Source organism: Maylandia zebra, linkage group LG6, assembly GCF_041146795.1.
Source record: "Maylandia zebra isolate NMK-2024a linkage group LG6, Mzebra_GT3a, whole genome shotgun sequence".
NCBI classification, from domain to species: Eukaryota; Metazoa; Chordata; class Actinopteri; order Cichliformes; family Cichlidae; genus Maylandia; species Maylandia zebra.
In genome coordinates, this window is record NC_135172.1 from 36651415 (window position 1) to 36669811 (window position 18397).

The window sequence follows — 18397 nt, forward strand, 5'->3', positions numbered from 1 at the left end:
TTCTACCTCCAACAAACCACAATGGTGATAGCCACAGTACTAAAACTGAGCCTTTACAAACTAATGGGTGGCATCACCATAGCAACGTCAACTTTTTATGCCCAGTCTTTTGTTGTCAACCTGCTAATTTAGCTTTAAAGTAAAGTTAAGAATTAGAACAAGGCCTTAATATGAATACAAAGGCATGTATCAAGTGACTTTCTTTTGCTGGTCATGTAATTTTAGTCTAATAACTTTCGCCAGATGTCACAAAAGAGGGCGAGATGGGAAATTCTGCAGCTACAACAGGCCGCCAACCTGGGTGGTTGTGTTTAGTTATGAGGTGAGGAAAGTGAGGCATGTTAGTGTATATGACGCAGTGCAGTCGACTTTCCAGCCTGAACTAGCTCACAGGCTTTGCGCCATAAAGTGTAATAGAGCAGGTTTCTGTTTATCACATGATTTATCACATATGCAGTGTCTTCAGTCCAGCAAAAGCCAGTATTGTTCATTCTTAAAGAAAAGTCAAGAGCAAGAGCTCGTATAATTTTGACATTTATTACTGTTTCATTCGTGGGAAATTTGTAATATTCCCCACAGCTATTAACACGATTGCCTTTAGCTTCCAGCCAAATGCTATAGGCAGGAATGAAAGGATTTGCAAAAATGGAAATTCCAGCTGTCCTTTTATCCCATGTTAAGGAAAAGCTGCTGCTTAAGAAGAAAAAAAGTATTTAATAAGCAAAACTGGCAAAAGGCCAGGGGGAAAGACTATGCAGCGGATCCTCATCAGAGATGTCAATCAGACACACCTTCAAACATACAAAAATGAATGTTAAAAACAGCACTACTTTCAGCAGACGGTCGCAGCACATCAGTATGTTGCAGGAAATCAGCAGCAGTCAATCCTTAAATTCTTTGCTCACAAGGTCTGTCCTCTCAACCTCAGCATCCAATGTATTCCCACAGCTTTCACAGTCGATATGTGCAAAATTATGTCTCAATTAGTATGACCCTGAAAGGAAAAAAATGGTAGGAATAATTAGATCTTCTCAGCCTTGGGTCTGTGATTAAGGAGACAGTTAGCTAGCCTTTCAAACTGAAAGTGAATGAGTGGCAGTGACTCAAGAGCCCCAGAGAAAGTCAGCGTCACACTTTTAATGCGCTCCTAAAATCTTAAAGCTGAATTACAAAGTGAATACAAATGTTCTGCCTCAGCAGAATATCACTTTAAGTCGTATCCTTCAAGAACGGTGAGTCATTTCATCTCTCCTCTTCGTTATATACCAGTCGGCGCACGGAGCTCAGTTCTCCCTTCGCCAAAGCTGTCTGCCGCATGTCTAGCCTCAGTCTCAGTTTAGTGCCAACCCTTTACCCTTGGCACTGCCGCTGGGTCTGGTTGGCACCTTGGTATCAGTGAAGTCCAATCCTGGGAAAAAAGACTTTCCAGAAGCAAGCCAGAGCTTGGGATTACTAGGACTTAATTTACCGTAAAGTAATCTCTTTGAGACGGTACAGCCAAGTATAGAAAACTTTCATTTGTTTTCCAGATCAGAACAATTTTTTAAAGTCAGTACAGCTGTCAATTTCCTACCATAGTTACTTTAAACTGTACTCATTAGAGGAGGAGTTTTATTAAGGAAGATTGGTGTAATGTGCCTTTTCTCTTTGTGCGTCTTTGTTTAGTAATGTGTTTAGAATGGGTACATTTTGGGAAGAATGTGAGAAAGACAGGCTGTGACAGGCTGCTGCTTTCAGATGATTCCACAGAGGGCATATCAGAACACCCACAAGCTCTAGGACTGTCTGGGAACTAAAACCCACTCCTTTGCATTTCCTTTGATATCTCGAGCCAATCTCTGAGTGTTAGGGCAACATCTGGTACTTTGCCACGCCACACAAGCATCCAACAGTTTCTGTGAGAAAAAAGCACATCTCTCAGAAATGTGCCACAGCGTGATTTGGTCTCCTTTTTTAGCAAGTAGCACCGATGTGTTTGGTGCCGGTTGAATAGTTTGGTGTCTAGGACTTAAAAGATGTCTTTGTGTGGAAGCCAGGCTGTGAAGGTGGCAGATTTCGTGATGCACCATCAGCTGCATAACCAACAGCGTGGCAGGGACAAATACAACGTGGCTTGAGTGGATGATTCTAGGCAGAGCGATTAATGCAAAGAACTGATAAGGAAAAAGACAAATAATGGATAACTAAAGAAAAGCATGCAAATGTTTATAGGGTATAGCTTCGTGTCTAGTTCTTGCTTTTCTTTGTCTACTAGTATTGACTGTAGTTACTATAATGAAGCTGTCTGATACTGATACCCTAAGTGACTTACAAGTCCAGTGATGCACCCAAAGTCCTTCTATCAATAGCAATTGCACCATAATGTGATTAACCTTTAAACATCTGTGTTATTGGCGTGCAGGTGGATTTGCTTGTTCTGCCTCACAAGTTTCAGAATTTGTAGGATCATCTGCTGATGTGAAGTGACGTGCACAGGAGCAGCGTGAGGTTTTCTACGGGTTTTATGTCAGTGTTTTTAGTGATTATTTGTCCATTAATCATATGCATTAATAAATAAGGCGTTAATATAACATGTTTTCTAGTTTCTTTTGTTCTTATAAGCAGCTGTGTGATTATTTTACACATCAAAGTCTGTTTACAGGTCTGGATTTGTACTAAATTACCAATCATGTGAAAACTGTTTTTATAAAGCTGTGTTACTGCAGGGGGAAAAAATTTAAATTATGTCAATGTCAATAAAGAAAGGAATTTACCAGAATACTGTGTGGCAGCTTGAGGCCAATGACTTGAGGCTACATTAGCTGCTACAAGGCTACGCAGTCAAATTTCCAGCCAACTGGCAGCAGAGCTTCATTGTGGGTAACATAAGCGCCAGAGCCGATGAGGAAGAAAAGACTATATTTGTGGTTTGACATTTTTGTCTATGGTGATTTTGTGGTGTTAAATTAATGGGATAATCTTTTAAGCTCATCTAAACCCTCCAGTTTATCTTAACATCCCTGGTGGGGCAATGACCAGGATGCTGGGAACCGCTAAAGTACAGGACACCATTTGTACTGCAAAAGAATGAAATAGAGAGATAGTCTTGGGAGAGAGTATATTTGATTTAATACATAATAATTAATTCACAAACCCATATGGTAATGATTTCCCTATTTTTATCTGCTACTTTCACTCACTTTTATACTACCTCCTATCTAATTCTCTTTCCTGCCCACATGTCACTTCCTCACATATCTCACACATCGCATTTGTTCGGCTGACGTCCTGGCGCACAACCATTTCTTAATCTTCTCCTTTTTTTCTTCTCTTTATCTCATCCGTCTTTGCTTTGCTCTCCCCCCACCTTCCTACGCTCTCTCTGCCTGCAGCAAACAGTGCGGCCCACCTTCTTTGCCAGGAAGTTCGAAGCCAGCGTTAACCAGGAGATAGTGAACCAGCTGGATGCCTACCTGTTTGGACCATTTCCCCAGGGGTCGCTGGCATTGAACTCATACTGGGAGAACGTGTACGACGAGCCAGATGGCGTGGCCAGCCTGTCCGACACGCAGCTAACGTACTACCATGCTTTCTCACGACTGGGCCTGGCCAGGGCTGCCGCCTCGCTGCAGGGGAACCCAAAGGATCACAGCTGCAGGTTAGTTTAGTGAAGATGTGCACAATGCACAATCCCCGCAGACGTCCATGTATGCATGCTAATAGTTCTCAGGCCCTTGATCTTCTGTCCAGCCACACCCACACGCACTTATTATCATTATTATTACGCCGCACCTGCACCTACATCCACAGGTGCATTCAAGTTTGCTTTTGCTGTCAAAAGCAAGCCATACACGTAGTATACGAAACCACAACATAGAGTATACAAAAGCCTTTTGTTTGTCTGCTGATGCATTATCTCACATAGATCACATGTCATGGAAATAAGATAACAATGAACAGTACCAGTCAGCAACTGGGAACTCTGGGTAATGCTATTCATCTTGTAACACAATATGACACTCAATTTATCCGTCAGATAATGACGCTATATAGGTCATAACATTGAAAGCTGGCCTTTATGCTAGGGTATAATTAGTGGAAATGCATGAATTCCAGAGTGCTGTTAACATACAGTGTGTGGTTAAATTAAAAGGGAAAACCACAGTATGCGTTCATATTTAACAGGCAAATGGAACATTTCAGCTTCATGTCTTTTAGTAGGATTTTTAATAGCATATGCTTTCATCAGTTTAGTTTATTTGCACAGTGATGAGACCTGTATGCAAAAGAGTCACAAATTCAGTATGCTAATGTGGAACAGAAAGGGGAAGCGTAAACTGCTAATTTGCGTACATGCGACACAAGGCCCCATGTATCTCAGTGCATCCAGGAAACAAACGCCTACAACATCTTAATGATGTCAGCAAACATTAACACAGCTTGGCCCCACATGACCAGGAACAAAAAAACATAATAGAAAACAGCATGAAGGCAGGCTGTTTGAACAGCGTATGGTGGCAAAAGGCGATATGATCTGTCGTGGCTTTTGTTGGGAGTCATCCAAGCTGCCAGTCTGTGTTTCCTCTCATGAAACTTTCAAAAGTCATCAGGTGTCTTCGAAGGCAGTTTCAGTTGCAGTTTATAGAGTAAGTCAAGAAGGCAACTCTCGCCCTATGACAGCTGGGATAGGCTCCAGCGCCCCCCGCGACCCTGAAAAGGATAAGCGGAAGCGAATGGATGGATGATGGATGGATGGAAGAAGGCAACACGAATGCCATTACCTCAGCTGGCGCGCGCTGCATGTGAGCTGAGATAGTTTGCTCCTCACAAGCAAGTCCCCACTATAGCAAGGCGTCCGATGCCCCGCTGCATTGTGGGTGTTCTGTGAAATCTAGTAGGTAAAGCCAGGCAGTGAAAGAAGGCATGGTTTCAAAGTCAAACTTCAAAACCATCTCGCGGCGACAGCTCTTGTTATTCAAACACTGTGCATCTGTTAAAATAGAGAGCTAGAGCACGGGACAGGTGTGCGTGTGTGTGTGTCTGCACGAACGAGAGAAAGTAGAGGCTTCAAACACACAACTTATATTAGTTTCCAATCACTGAGAGGGCAGAGGTCATAGATTAAGAAAACAGAAAGAAATGCTTTAAATATCTGCATGTGTGTGTGTAGTGTGGGTTTGTTTGTGTTTAGGTAAGCGCCTCATAATTGATGCTGTTAATGTGTCTGTTAACATACATGGTAAATAGACTGTTTGTCATATAGCGCTTTTCTACTCTATCTCAGCCCTCAAAGCATTTTACACAACTTGCCTCATTCGCCCATTCATACAAGCACTTTTCTTTTTCTATGTCCTTTCTATGCAAGTGCTTTCTATCTAACACGCACACACATTAATAGTCCACTGGATGCATCAGAGAGCAACTTGTGATTAGTATATATTGTTGATTAGCAGATGGCATGAGTTGTCAAACCTTTTTCCTTCATGCCCCACTAGAGAAGACAGAAAAGTTTATACCCAACACCCCACAGTTTTTAGCCATCATTAACAATAACAAGGGATCCAGGTTGAAATTATACTGCAATAAAGGTCAGTACAATAGCATCGGTAAAGTGTTTATTTTCCCTAAAATAAAAATCTATTCACTCAGCTTATTCGACTACTTGTACCTGCATTTAAATAATTGATAGCTTAGAGAAAACGAGTGATTACGCTGGTATGTGGGGTTCTTTCTTGAATTACCACAAGCACAACAGACGGTTTTCTTTACAGTAACCGCTGGTGTGTTTTTTCCACAGTGAGTGACAGGATTAGAAAAAAGTAAACCTGGAATCTTACCCAACATTAGTCCCAGGTTGTACCTTTCATGTATTAGCATTGCATTAGAGGCATGACAACACCTCTACCTGGCTATCTTTGAAAAACGCAGTAGGTTTTTTAACCACACTAAACCACTTTGAGGTAATCCCGGAATCCTCACAGCACCTTTTCACCACTGGGAAGATATATGTTTTTTAAATTAAATATGTCTGCTGTACAGTAAATACAAAACATGTAACAAAGTCTTGAAGGTATATACCTGACGATATTAGAATATTGATAATCTGTCTGCATTTTATGTACAAAACTGTGTTAAATGCAACAATGTGCATTTATCCACTTTGATTACTAAAGACAGCAATAGAAATATTGAAAAAAATATTCTTTGTTTAGCACATTAAATATGTTAAATGTGTTAAATGTGTTTCACTTTGATTTTTATGTAGTGATAACACATCAGAGAGGCAGGCTGGGCCTAAAGAACATGTACATGATATGCTGTGTGAAATGTTATGATGTGATATTTTAGTCTCATAATGTGGTCTTAATTTTCCATAGCGTCATATGATGTCATAACTTAGTGCTTGGTCTCACAGTCCTCGCTTGTCTTTTGTGTTTTACGTCACATAAGTGTTTCCAGCTGAATCGCTTGCTTGTGATTTTTGTAATTCCACCACTCTGTGGTTTATTAACGTAATAATTAAACACACAATGTGTGTGCTGGCACTCTGCAAGGCCTGCCTGGAGCTGTCCTGTTTAAGTTTTATTGATCTGTAATTTAGTTCGTGAGCTGAGTAATTAAAGCTGATCACGTTTTTGCTTAAAGCGAGCCCCAGCAAAGCTCACATTTGAAAATATATCTTTTTCAAGTGTCGGTGTGATGTCTCGAGTCTGCTCACATATGGTGTGCGTGTGTGAATGTGTTTGTGTGTGTGTGGCCACGTGTTTTGCATGCATTTCAAATTCAGATGTGCTACCAACAGATGGATGGGTCAACTTCATTGTGAGACCTGAGCAGCAGAGAGAGAGAAAAATGGACACAGAGAGTGATTTGGCTCTTTTAGCAGCCTGCTGTGACTCAATTGGAGAGATTGTGGAGTAAAAGCCTGAATGGAGCTTCTGTGCAGGCTACGCCCTTGCCCCCTGCTCTCTGCTTCTCACACTGGCAGCCACGTCTCTTTTGGGAAAGATGGGACAGAAAGCAGAATGAAGGAAGAAGAGCGATGAGGGGAAGGGAGGAAAAAGCAGGTGTGAAAATGTAGAAGAGGAGAAAAAGAGAAAGACTCGGGGAAAAGGAGCTGGAGTGGAGGGAGTGTGCAAGGCTATTCTTGTGAGTGTAAATATTTGCTGTTCTGCTTGTCAGGGTAGCATTTACCAGGACGGGTTGACTCCTGGTCCTTTACTGGAATACTGATGAGGCCATAGGCACAGGGGAGCAGGGAGAAACAGTGCGTGGATGTGCGTTTGTGTGTGTTAAGCTGTGCAACCAAAAAGGAGGAATAAAGAGGAGTTTAAGGAAGCAGAAGGATGAGAAATCTGGGCGAGAAGGACTCAGGACGTGTGCAGAGAGCAGCTGCAGCGTGCTCCCCAGCAGTGCCTGCCCTGGCCCCTTTTTTGTTTTTCCAGAAGTCACTCCGGCTGGCTGCCCTGAGGGCAGACCCTCTGTCACGTATGAAGCGACACACACAAATAAACAACAGACTAATCAGAGGGGCAAGACCTTTATTCAGCTTCAGCTGACTGGATGACCCAGTTCAACTTTGTTCAGCTGTCTTGTAATGCTTTAGTTGGGTTTTGTTCGTGTGTGTGTGTGTGTGTGTGTGTGTGTGTGTGTGTGTGTGCGCGCGCGCATCTGTGACTAATCTGAATATGCTGCCAATGCAGCCCATGACTATTCTGTAATTTTCAGACCACTGTGGTGCCGCCTGTCACGTGCCTTCTTAATGCCATCCCTTCCACTTCAGAGCACATGTTAAAGCAACCAGCACATTGTAGCACAAGAAACTTTGTTGTTTACTCAGAAGTTCATATCTGATCTGAGATCTACTGCAGCAGCAGTCATGAACCCACAAAGTGTGGACACAGCAACTCGCAAGCAGTGCGGTTTGGGAATTATCTGCCTAGTTGACACATGTCTTTTACCAATTGGATTTCTGTTAAAGGTCATTGAATTAATGTCGGCCGTGTCACACAATCACACAGCACATTGACTCTCCACTAACCTTCACGGGAAGCATTCATTAGCATCCAGCCACATTAGCATGTCCAAGGCCCCCCAGACCTTATCCACATGAATCTTGATATTCTCCTCTCCTTACAGTATCAGCTCTGAAAAGCAGCACCGTCAAGTAGGTAGGTCAGAAGGTATCGGGTTTGCTAATGGATTCTCATTTTCTCAACGCTCCATCAGGTATTTCCCCATGGGCCACCCAGTATCAGTGCATCTCTACTTCCAGTCAGACCAGTTCCAGGGCTATCTGGTCAAGCACCATGCTACTAACCTGGCAACAAGCAAGCTGGAGACCATGGAGACCTGGGTGGCACCCACAAAGAACTTCAAGTTAACCACTCCTCCTACGAGCACATTCAGCAGGTTGCAGTTCGCAGAGGTGAGTCAGCATATTAGTCTGCATGCCCTTGCATTCATTTTTAATTTGAATTCGCTTGTTTGGCGTGAGTCACAAAACAATCAGTCAGCTGCTGCCAATGTCAGAAAATGAGTTCCATTAAAACTCTGAGCAGCACACAGCAAAAACACACTCCTCAGCATATAATTAGAGGTGAGATATACAGCTCATTGCCATGGTGACCTCATATATCGCCCTTGCCAAGACTCATAGCAGCGCATCTCCACACAATTAAACTGGTGCCTGTAATGGCCTTGTAAAATGTAAATTGATTGAATTCATCCCAGTTTACAGGGATGAGCGCTTCATGTGCTGCTTATTTGTTGTTTCCTAATAGAACGTCTTCTCACCTTCACACTGGAATGCTTCCCTTGATTGTCTTGTTATGTTAATGTGTGTTTCTGTTTACCACAACGCCTGTTTAGGATACAGCCGCTCGGCTGTGATGTGACAGCCACAGAGTGTCTTTTTAAAAAGGACAAAATTAACTGAGTGAATGCAAATTGACCTTTTTCTCTGCTTTTATCGTGCAGAGCTTTAGTAGGAGGCAGAAATGTCAACAAATTTGCGAACAAATTTGTTTGTGCCCGCGGACAATGCTCGTGCACCTGGATACACTTTGACCACGTTCGACCTTTTGCGGCGCTCTCATTCTGAACACGAAGGGATGCAGACGCCCGGCCGACGTGTGGCTCCCTCTTGCTAAGCCCTGTTTGTCTGTCTAACCTATGAAACCGTGAGTGACAGAGAAGTGATGTGAGCTGTGGCTTTTATCTGAATGCTCAGCCTGAGAAAACATTCTCTGTCTAGCACTGTGTAGTGGCTGTCAGTCAATCAGTTTGTCCATCTGTCATTCAAAATACAAGACGACAGCACGGCGTAGCTGCAGCAGCGCACTGCCTTTTCTCAAATTTGTAGATATGGACCATTATGCTATAGCTATATACTGGGGTTTGCTAGATAAACCATATGGTTGGCTTAACAATGGTTTCCTTGTCCTCCTTTGGATATAAAGAAAGACAGATATGTCTTTTCACTCCCCTGTTGCTGCCTTTATAGGCCTTTTTTACAGCACTTTAGTACAGGACCGCTTAAAACCTGCACATTAAAAACCAGTATTTCACCTCAAGTCAGATTTGACATTGAGAGGCATTTTAAGCTGTGCATAAATCCTACAGCACCATGACTAACTTTAACTGAAGATTACGTCCTCATTCCACCACAGTCTAGATAATTTATGTGGACATACATGGGAGGAAAAAAGAGTAGCAACATATTATGATGTAATGTAACAGAATACAATGTAGAAAAGCAAGAGTAATGCTTCTGACAAAGTGTATGCATTTTTGAGCATTTTAGCTTGAAACAGCTGGGACCTTTCTTTGTGGAGCGCTTCCCATTCTCTCCATTATTCCCGTTACGTCCCAAAGACATGTAGGTGTTTAGTTAGCTGATAGACTTTAAACTCATTGTAGATGTGAGTGGACAGATGTCTGTGTCACTCCTGCAATAGACTGGCAGCTTGTCCAGATGTCCACAGCAAGAAGGTGGACATCTGGTGTGGAGTTTGCATGTGCTTCCTTTGTTTGCGTGGGTTTCATCCGGCCTCATCCCACTCTGCTTTTTCTTCCACACATGAAATTTGGACAATGATGTAACTACCTTTAAATTTACTGGACTGGTACATGGACTATTCTCACAATAGCACAAATCATTTATTGTCCCATTCGTGTCAGATGTTTGCATTTTTCTTTTTTTGGATAACGTCTAGAAACGTTTAGCTCCAGAAAAACATGTCCAAGAATAACTCCAGTTTGTGCTTTTATAACAGAAATTGTCTTGTTTTCTCTTGTTTTCTACTCATTGCATCACTGTGCATGTTTATTAGGGTCCTTCCATCTTGCCTCGGTAGCGTAATGTGTGCCCCCGGAGAGTCCTCTGGTGCTGCTAGTAGACACCTGTATTTGATTACCACTCCAAAAAGTGTCCCTAATAAGCCTGCAAATGCAGCCTCAAGGGGCATTTGTGCCCTATGTTTTTAAGCAGGCCCAGATGTAGAGTGGGACTGTCCATGACCTTGCTTGATAAAACTGACCAGACTTATTTAATGGAAGTGTCAAACTATAGGCACCGACTGCCCGATGACATGGAGAAGAGGTTTACAGGGTTACTGGGTCACAGAGAAAAAATGAACTGTAGCTGGATTATGAAATAGAGTGTTTTATGCGTTCTGTTAAGTCAGGTACAGAGCATGAAACAAGTAATACAGGTAATAATGGTGAACAATGAATTTGGGAAAAGTAATCCAGGTTATTATCAAGTTTTTTTTATTTTTGTTTTTTGTCAGGTCAACAGCAGACGATAAATGAGGGCTAAATGTTTCAAACGTAGCAGAGGCTGTTAGTAATTGCTGGTTAAGAGCGGAAAATCTGAATAAATGGTCCAATTGGGTGGAAAGTGTGAGTGAACAGACTGGTAGAAAAATGTAGTAATTGGACAAAGAGCGTAGAGCCACAATGAGGTTGCCAGATCAGCATTTGTTCCACCTAAGCGTGTTCTTCTAAGTACAGCTATAAGCGAAAGAAGGTCGTGAGCCCCTGACTTGGTTAGCACTCATAAGCCTTGATTGAGTGTTGGTCTTAAGCCAAAGCTTATAGGGTAGGAGCACCAAGGGACAGGTTGAGTGTGGAGGTCATCGTAAGCTATAGGCTGAAGTAGGCAGGAAGTTAATCCCTGTTCGACCTATTTTCATACTCGAAGGAAGAGTTTTCTGGTACTGGTTCCATCTCTTATCCACAGATATACCTTGAACGTCATCACCAGGAGAGAAATATGTTAGTGGAAAACAATAATTGCAGTCTTTAAAACAATAAAATGAATGTAGTTAAAATGTTCCAGCCAACTTTTGCTATTGTTAAAACACTGCCATGTCTTTGCAAAAAGACCTCAAGTGTTCTGTATAAATAAACAGCAGATCAGTTTATACACCAAGCAGTCACAACATTAAAACAAGCCTAATGTTAAGTAGTTCTGGCTTGTAGTGTGGTGTCTGGCCTCGGGATGTTGGCAAAGGATCGTCCATGTTCCGGCACATCCAACTGATGCTGTATTGGATTAATATCTGGGGAGTTTGAAGGCCGTGAGGCCTTGTTTGTGTTACTGAGCAGTTTTTGTGATGCGTTAGGGTGTATTCGTCCTCCTAGAAGAGTTTGTTTGGATTGCAAAACTGTTTTTGTGGGTGGTACGTGTTAAAGTTACATCTCAATACTTTTTTTTTTTTTTTACACTTTTGTGGTAAAAATGGCCTTCTGTCCAGTATTTCTGTTGTAACCAGGATAGACCCTGACCTTTGGTCATGAGGCCAGACAGCAGTCAGGCAAGTTGCCTGTGCATCTTATTAACTTGGTACAGAAGTCTGTGGAAGGAGACTGCCCACTCGTCTGACCTGAAACGGCTTAGAAAAAAATGCAACTTGGAATGCAGATGTGCATATTTTATATTGCGCATAGTAGATGCTCAATAAACTGCAAGAACTAGAAGCAGGTCTCAGAGGGTTCCCCTCTAGGCACGTGAACACTGTCACAATCTTCTTCTTACAGCTCAGTTTAGACAGCCATCTGCAAGTTTCCTGGTAGTGGAAAACAGTGTTATTTCTCTCCAACTGCTCCTTTTAACTTCCTCCTGGGGCCTTGAAGGAGAGTGTTGCTAGCCATATGAGCGTTAGTGTGCATTAGCGAATCAGTATTGAATAAAGTAATGAGCTACAGAGGTGCAGGACAAGAGAGCTGATTAGTAATTTAAGGGGCAAGGTCCAAGGGGCAGATATGGCAGAGGTCAGTCCAATAATTGAGAGGAAAGTGAGGTGTGTTTTAACTGATGACAAAACACACACTGTTTCTGTGCGTGTCTCATTTATGCAAGTGGTGTCTATTTATACTGTACATGGTAATCGCAGTTCTCAGAGGACCTAATGCAGAGTCAATTCCAGTCAGGCATTGATCGTCCGGCTGGGTGAGGCTGTGTTAATCAGCTACTATTGTAAGGATGAGCGCTTCTTAAAGCCGCCATCCCTCTCACATTTCTGCAAACACCCTAGACATCTTTTATTGTCAGAGCCTGTGTGTGTGTGTGTGTGTGTGTGTGTGTGTGTGTGTGTGTGTGTGTGTGTGTGTGTGTGTGTGTGTCTCCCTCTCTATCACTCTGTCTCACAGTTTTGCAATTTAGATTACTTTTTTAAGTTGACCACAGCAAAGATATTAAACACAATTACTGTAATTGTGTTCCTATTGTTATGATTTGTCTGTCTTACCGCTGGATCTCGTTTGTTCTTTCTTATTGCGGGATGTTTTGTAGCGGGACTTTTGGCAAAATATAAGTTAGAAAGACATAACCAATAACCTGCAAACATGTGTATTCTAAATGTTAATTATGTAAGCTTAGAGGACATTATAATCTTAAAGTGGCTCATTGTTCCATTGGCAGCCCTCCAGTGTTTTGCAGGCTGGCAGCTTCTGCAGCCAGAGGCACTGTATGTCTCCTAACTCGCCAAAGATATATTTGACTTACTGCTACAGTTTGTTAAATTTATTTATCTCAAAATTCACGCAAAGAAAAGCGCTTTCTCTGATTTTGTGGAAGCATTGAAACCCAGTTTTTATTGAGCTTTTCTCCCTAGATGCTTTTTTTATCCGTCAAAAAGCTGCAGTTCCCTGTCTCTGCATATAATCTGTCTTCCTCTATTTGAGATTTTTTACTTATTTAGGGTTTTAATAATCTCCACTGTTGTTTCTGTTTGAGACAAATAGTGTTCACACTGGTGTTGGTGTTCACTGCCTTCTGATTTTGTCTTTGTGTGAAACGGGAGTGCGTTTGGTTTTCACCCCTTTGAGATATCTTTTTTCAGCATGACTCCTTAGCCTCATAGAGTCAGTCATAATAGCAAAACTGTAGCCAAATTTACTTAAAAGTGCTTGTCAGAAGAATCAGACTTGTCAGCTTTTGCAGATTAAAATAGTATATAACAGCTGTGTTGAGAGTAGGGCTGAAGTGCAGGGCTTTTAAATAAAAAATGCATACTTTAAATGACTCCCTATGATAACATAGTTGAGATATCACTCAACTAGTTGATATATTGACAACAGGTTACAGAATTCGGTGGCCATTATATCAAAATGTTTTGTTTTTTAAATAAAGACTCAATCTGTAATTAGCTTTTTCATCATTCTGTGAGCAACAGTGATGGTGTGTCATTACTGCAAAACAGCACAGGAGCACTATGAAAGGGAGTTGGTTACCTCGCTGCAGCCTCACACCTGCAGTGAGAGGCTGCACATTACTCCCTGCAATATTTTAAACTGTCCAGAAAAGTTGAAAAAGGTCGTTGCCTTTTGCATTTTTATGAATAACAAACCATTTCCCCCACTTAAATGTTTTTAATGTGTTGCAGCAGCTCCTGTGCGTTTTTGCTGTAATCTCTCTGCTTGTCTTTGTTCTCACCCCAGCCTATCACCAACTCACGTGCCTATTCTTTCTCTTCTGGGGCAGATCGGGACAGAATGGGATGCCAAAGAACGCATTTTCAGAAACTTTGGCGGCCTAATGGGTCCCATGGATGAGACGGTGGGCATGCAGAAGTGGGTTAAAGGGCCGAATGTCACCGTCACGGTTGTGTGGATCGACCCTACCAACGTCATCGCAGCCACTTATGACATTTTGATTGATGCAAGCGCCGAGTTTACCCACTATCGCCCACCGCTCAACCAGCCTCTGCGGCCCGGTGTGTGGAACGTCCGCATCCTGCATCACTGGAGTCCTGTAGCGGAGATGCGCTTCCTCATTGCCCCGTTGGCTTATAACAAACACCAGCCCATACGACAAGGTGAGAAAGAGATTCAAGTTGTCTCTGTGGTAGAAGGCTCATGTATAAGTAGCACTTGCCATTTGTTTCAGCTTTAGCATAAAATTACTATTGATTGTGTTATTTGCAAAAGTAGCCTTACTAAGCATATTGCACTGATGTGCTATTCCTCAACAAAAGATGACCATTCATCAAAAAAAAAATACAAAGGGTGTTTTTCTAAATGTCAAACATTTCTCTGCTCGTGGAGGTTTAGTGGAAGCTCTGCAATTACTTTATGGACCTTGAAAGTGCAATTCAATACAGCACCACAGTTTGTGATGCATATAATATTGAGTCTTTGTGAAACCGTGTCATAAAAAAGACTTGGGTAGTAATTTTGTGGTGTGTTTTCTGGGTTTTCTGTCATTATACTGTCATACTTTACTTTATGTTTCAAAGGACATCTGTAGTTGCTTGGCGATGAACATTTTATGAAGTCGACGTACCGAGTCTCAGAGAGCCCTAAAAGTCCAATTTTAGTCAGGAGTTTGGCTCTTTTGTGGAACCTCCTTACACTTATTTATGCATCCATGGAAGGCCAGAGGTGAAGAGACCAGAAGCAACATGTTCATACCGAACAAAGCAGGCATCAGTCACAACAGATTGAGTCATACGCAGTACGACAGGCAGAATTGCTGTGGAAGTGGCTTGTAAAGGGGCTTATACATGTGGAACAATCACAGGCAGATTAAAGCAAGGTTAATAGGCAGCCTTACATGAGATCTGCCAATTGGATGCGTGAAAGTGTAGAAATCAGCTGATATAAGCTGGCTTTAAGAATATGGTCCACGAAGCTCATTGTGCTTTTAAAATAATAATAATAATCAAGCAGAACTGATGAGATCACTTTGATAAAAATCAGTCTTCATGAATTTTCTTAAGTGTCCTTTTTTTAAATTTCTGCAGTGATTCCCACATGACAATATCAGCTCAAAGGACTGAATGGGATCAGTTTTATATCGCACTCTTTACACAACAGGTCACGTCTAAAAGAAGCGATTGCTGATTTAGGTGTTTCGAAATGTCTGCACAGGCACGCACACAAATGCACACAGCCTTGCATTTGCAGCGATGCCCTTTCTAATCAAGCCTCTGGGCCTCGGTAGACCCTGGTTATTTGTCATCAAGTCAACCCTAATAACCCAGCGAGCTGCTCATACATACTAAGCAGAGTGTTAAACAACAGTGCACTTAGCCCTCCGAAAACAGTGACACAATTAAATCAATCAGTCAGCATGGATAAGGGGCAGCACTGCAGTCTTGTAATCCATAAGCAGCCAAGTTGCTTTGAAAGTCACATGAGAGCTGAGACGCCAGCTTTGGCATAATCATGTCTTTCACTGTTTAATAATTTCACTGAGCTTTTTAATGATAAAGGGGAACAGCACATGGCATTTTTTATTTTTCACCTGAATCTCTGTGGCACACTGGCTACAAGAATAAGAGGAATATTAATAAAAAATGGTGATATTATAAATATCACGGTTAGATGTTTTTTTTTAAATCACTGTGCATTATGCAGTTATGTTTCTACTGATGTATGGATAGAAAGGGCTGCTGCGTGAGCTCAGTCTTTTTGTCCAAAACAAAGGGCCTTCTTACAGTTACACACTGAACCTCTGTTACAGTGCATCAAGAAATAGTAAATACCACAATGCTCCCAGGTATTTTGAATTTTGGATTTTTTTTTTTCTTTCCTTAAAGTAACATTGAAACATTGTATTTGTTGTATTTTTAACCTAAAAAAATCTATTTAATATTTTTTCTAAATCTGCAGTTTCTGTTTCTATTTTTAAAAGCACTTATTTTAAGAATCTATTATAAGTGAGACATGAAACAGAACAGACAAAGCTATGTTAATGGTCAACACAGGTTTTTAGGTTTTTGTTTTTTTCAATACATTTAGCTTATTAAAACTTAAATATAGGATTCGGTAATAAAGTAACCATTGATTCCAGCTATCAGGTAAGTGTAAGATAGTAAAAAGTAAAATATACAGTCAATGCAGTGAAGCAGAAATATTCAGTACGATACAAAGATTACACTTGCACTTGAATAAATGTGTCTAATATTGCAAGCCAGCTATACACATTAAGTTGGGCTGGGAGCTGAAAGAGCTCTCTCAGAAGGATCGAGCACTTTTTAAACTCTGATTAGATACTTTAAAGCGGGGAACCATGAAAATTTTGGTTTAAAGTAAAATATCCATGGACATCAAAGAAAAGCTGCTTTAATTTTTCTGCTATAGCCGTACTTTGTGGCAGGACACAGCTTACTGTAACTTTTACTGTAATTTGTAGCAGACTAAAGATTAATATAAAGATTGTGGTAAAGCTGACATTTTTGAATCACTTCACTTACATTCTCATTTCCTCTTATACAACATTCAATTCAATTCAATTTTCTTTATATAGCGCCAAATCACAACAGTCGCCTCGAGGTGCTTTATATTATAAGGTAGACCCTACAATAATACATACAGAGAAAAACCCAACAATCATATGACCCCCTATGAGCAAGCACTTTGGCGACAGTGGGAAGGAAAAACTCCCTTTTAACAAGAAGAAACCTCCAGCAGAACCAGGCTCAGGGAGGGGCGGGGCCATCTGCTATGACTGGTTGGGGAGAGAGAAGGAAAACAGGATAAAGACATGCTGTGGAAGAGAGACAGAGGTTAATAACAAGTACGATTCAATGCAGAGAGGTCTATTAACACATAGTGAGTGAGAAAGGTGACTGAAAAGGAAAAACTCAATGCATCATGGGAATCTCCCAGCAGCCTACACCTATTGCAGCATAACTGAGGGAGGATTCAGGGTCACCTGGTCCAGCCCTAACTATATGCTTTAGCAAAAAGGAAAGTTTTAAGCCTAATCTTAAAAGTAGAGATAGTGTCTGTCTGCTCAATTCAAACTGGAAGCTGGTTCCACAGAAGAGGGGCCTGAAAACTGAAGGCTCTGCCTCCCATTCTACTTTTAAATACTCGAGGAACAACAAGTACGCCTGCAGTGCGAGAGCAAAGTGCTCTAATGGGGTGATATGGTACTACAAGGTCATGTGTTTACATCGAGTCTGCTACAGATAAACATGTCAGCTGTGAAACTGCAAGCAGAAATTCAGTGCATCAATATGCTGTAAATATGAAATATTATTAGTTAGTGTTGGACGTGGGGAGCGATGTGGGGCATCTCTTTAGCTTACTTTGGATCTGGACATTTGTCTTTAACTGATGCATCACCCGAAGTGGCTGACGGAAAATAAAGTTGTCTTTAAAATTTATAACGTAAGGCTACATAATTATTAGACCCGCTAAGTTAATAATGTTTGTGTTTAATTTATAGTTATTATGTAATAATCTTGTTTTTGTTTTTCTTGATGTGTGTTGTAATGTGTTCTTTGGTTATTAGCTATTTCATGAGTCCACATATAATTTATTGCCATGGCTGACATCAGGTTTCCCTCCTAAATGGTGTGCCAGTCAAACTTTACGATGTGGCCTTCCATGCGCAAAGAGAGCGAGCAGCAGACGCATGCATATACAAAAACTCTACACAGATGCATGACTTCATACTGCACGCTGCTGCCACAAAGCTGGCTGGCATTGGTTGGCCACTGCCATGTCAGACTGCATCTTTCTGTCATCAGTGTGCAAAAAGTGCTGAAGTCTGCTAACATCTGGATGAGAGGAAGCTTGTGTTAGAAGGGATGGCTAGCACCCCAGTTAGAGTGGCAGTGAGGAATTTAAAGCTTCACTGGAGCTCAGGGTGGAGAGGGTGTTTTAAGGAGAAGTTCTGTCTATGTTTACCATCTTCCTTCAGCGCATAACCGTCATGGGAAGAAAGGATGACTTCATGTCTTGAATATTTCTCACTGTTTCCAGAAAGTCAGCACTGCAGTAGCCTAACAAACCACATCAAAAGAGAAGATTTAGAGGGTCCAGTTGTAAAAAAAAAAAAAAATCAATGCAAGCATCCAATTTACACTTTTAAGATAATAAGAAAGAAAGTCACATTCACTTCTTTGATATTGTACTTTTTCCCTTTTCCCCCTTTTCTCCATGCCCAACTTTTTCC

The 18397-nt window shown here is 41.5% G+C and overlaps 1 protein-coding gene across 1 annotated transcript in view; it reads left to right on the forward strand.

Annotated features, from left to right (window-relative positions):
* xylt1 (xylosyltransferase I) overlaps positions 1 to 18397 on the forward strand; it is an 80646-nt gene that overhangs the window by 59027 nt on the left and 3222 nt on the right. Inside the window, exons 8-10 of the mRNA XM_004538933.5 lie at positions 3372 to 3637; positions 8209 to 8407; positions 13970 to 14303. Of these exons, the coding sequence (XP_004538990.1) occupies positions 3372 to 3637; positions 8209 to 8407; positions 13970 to 14303 (799 nt within the window). The remainder of the gene's footprint in view (positions 1 to 3371; positions 3638 to 8208; positions 8408 to 13969; positions 14304 to 18397) is intronic.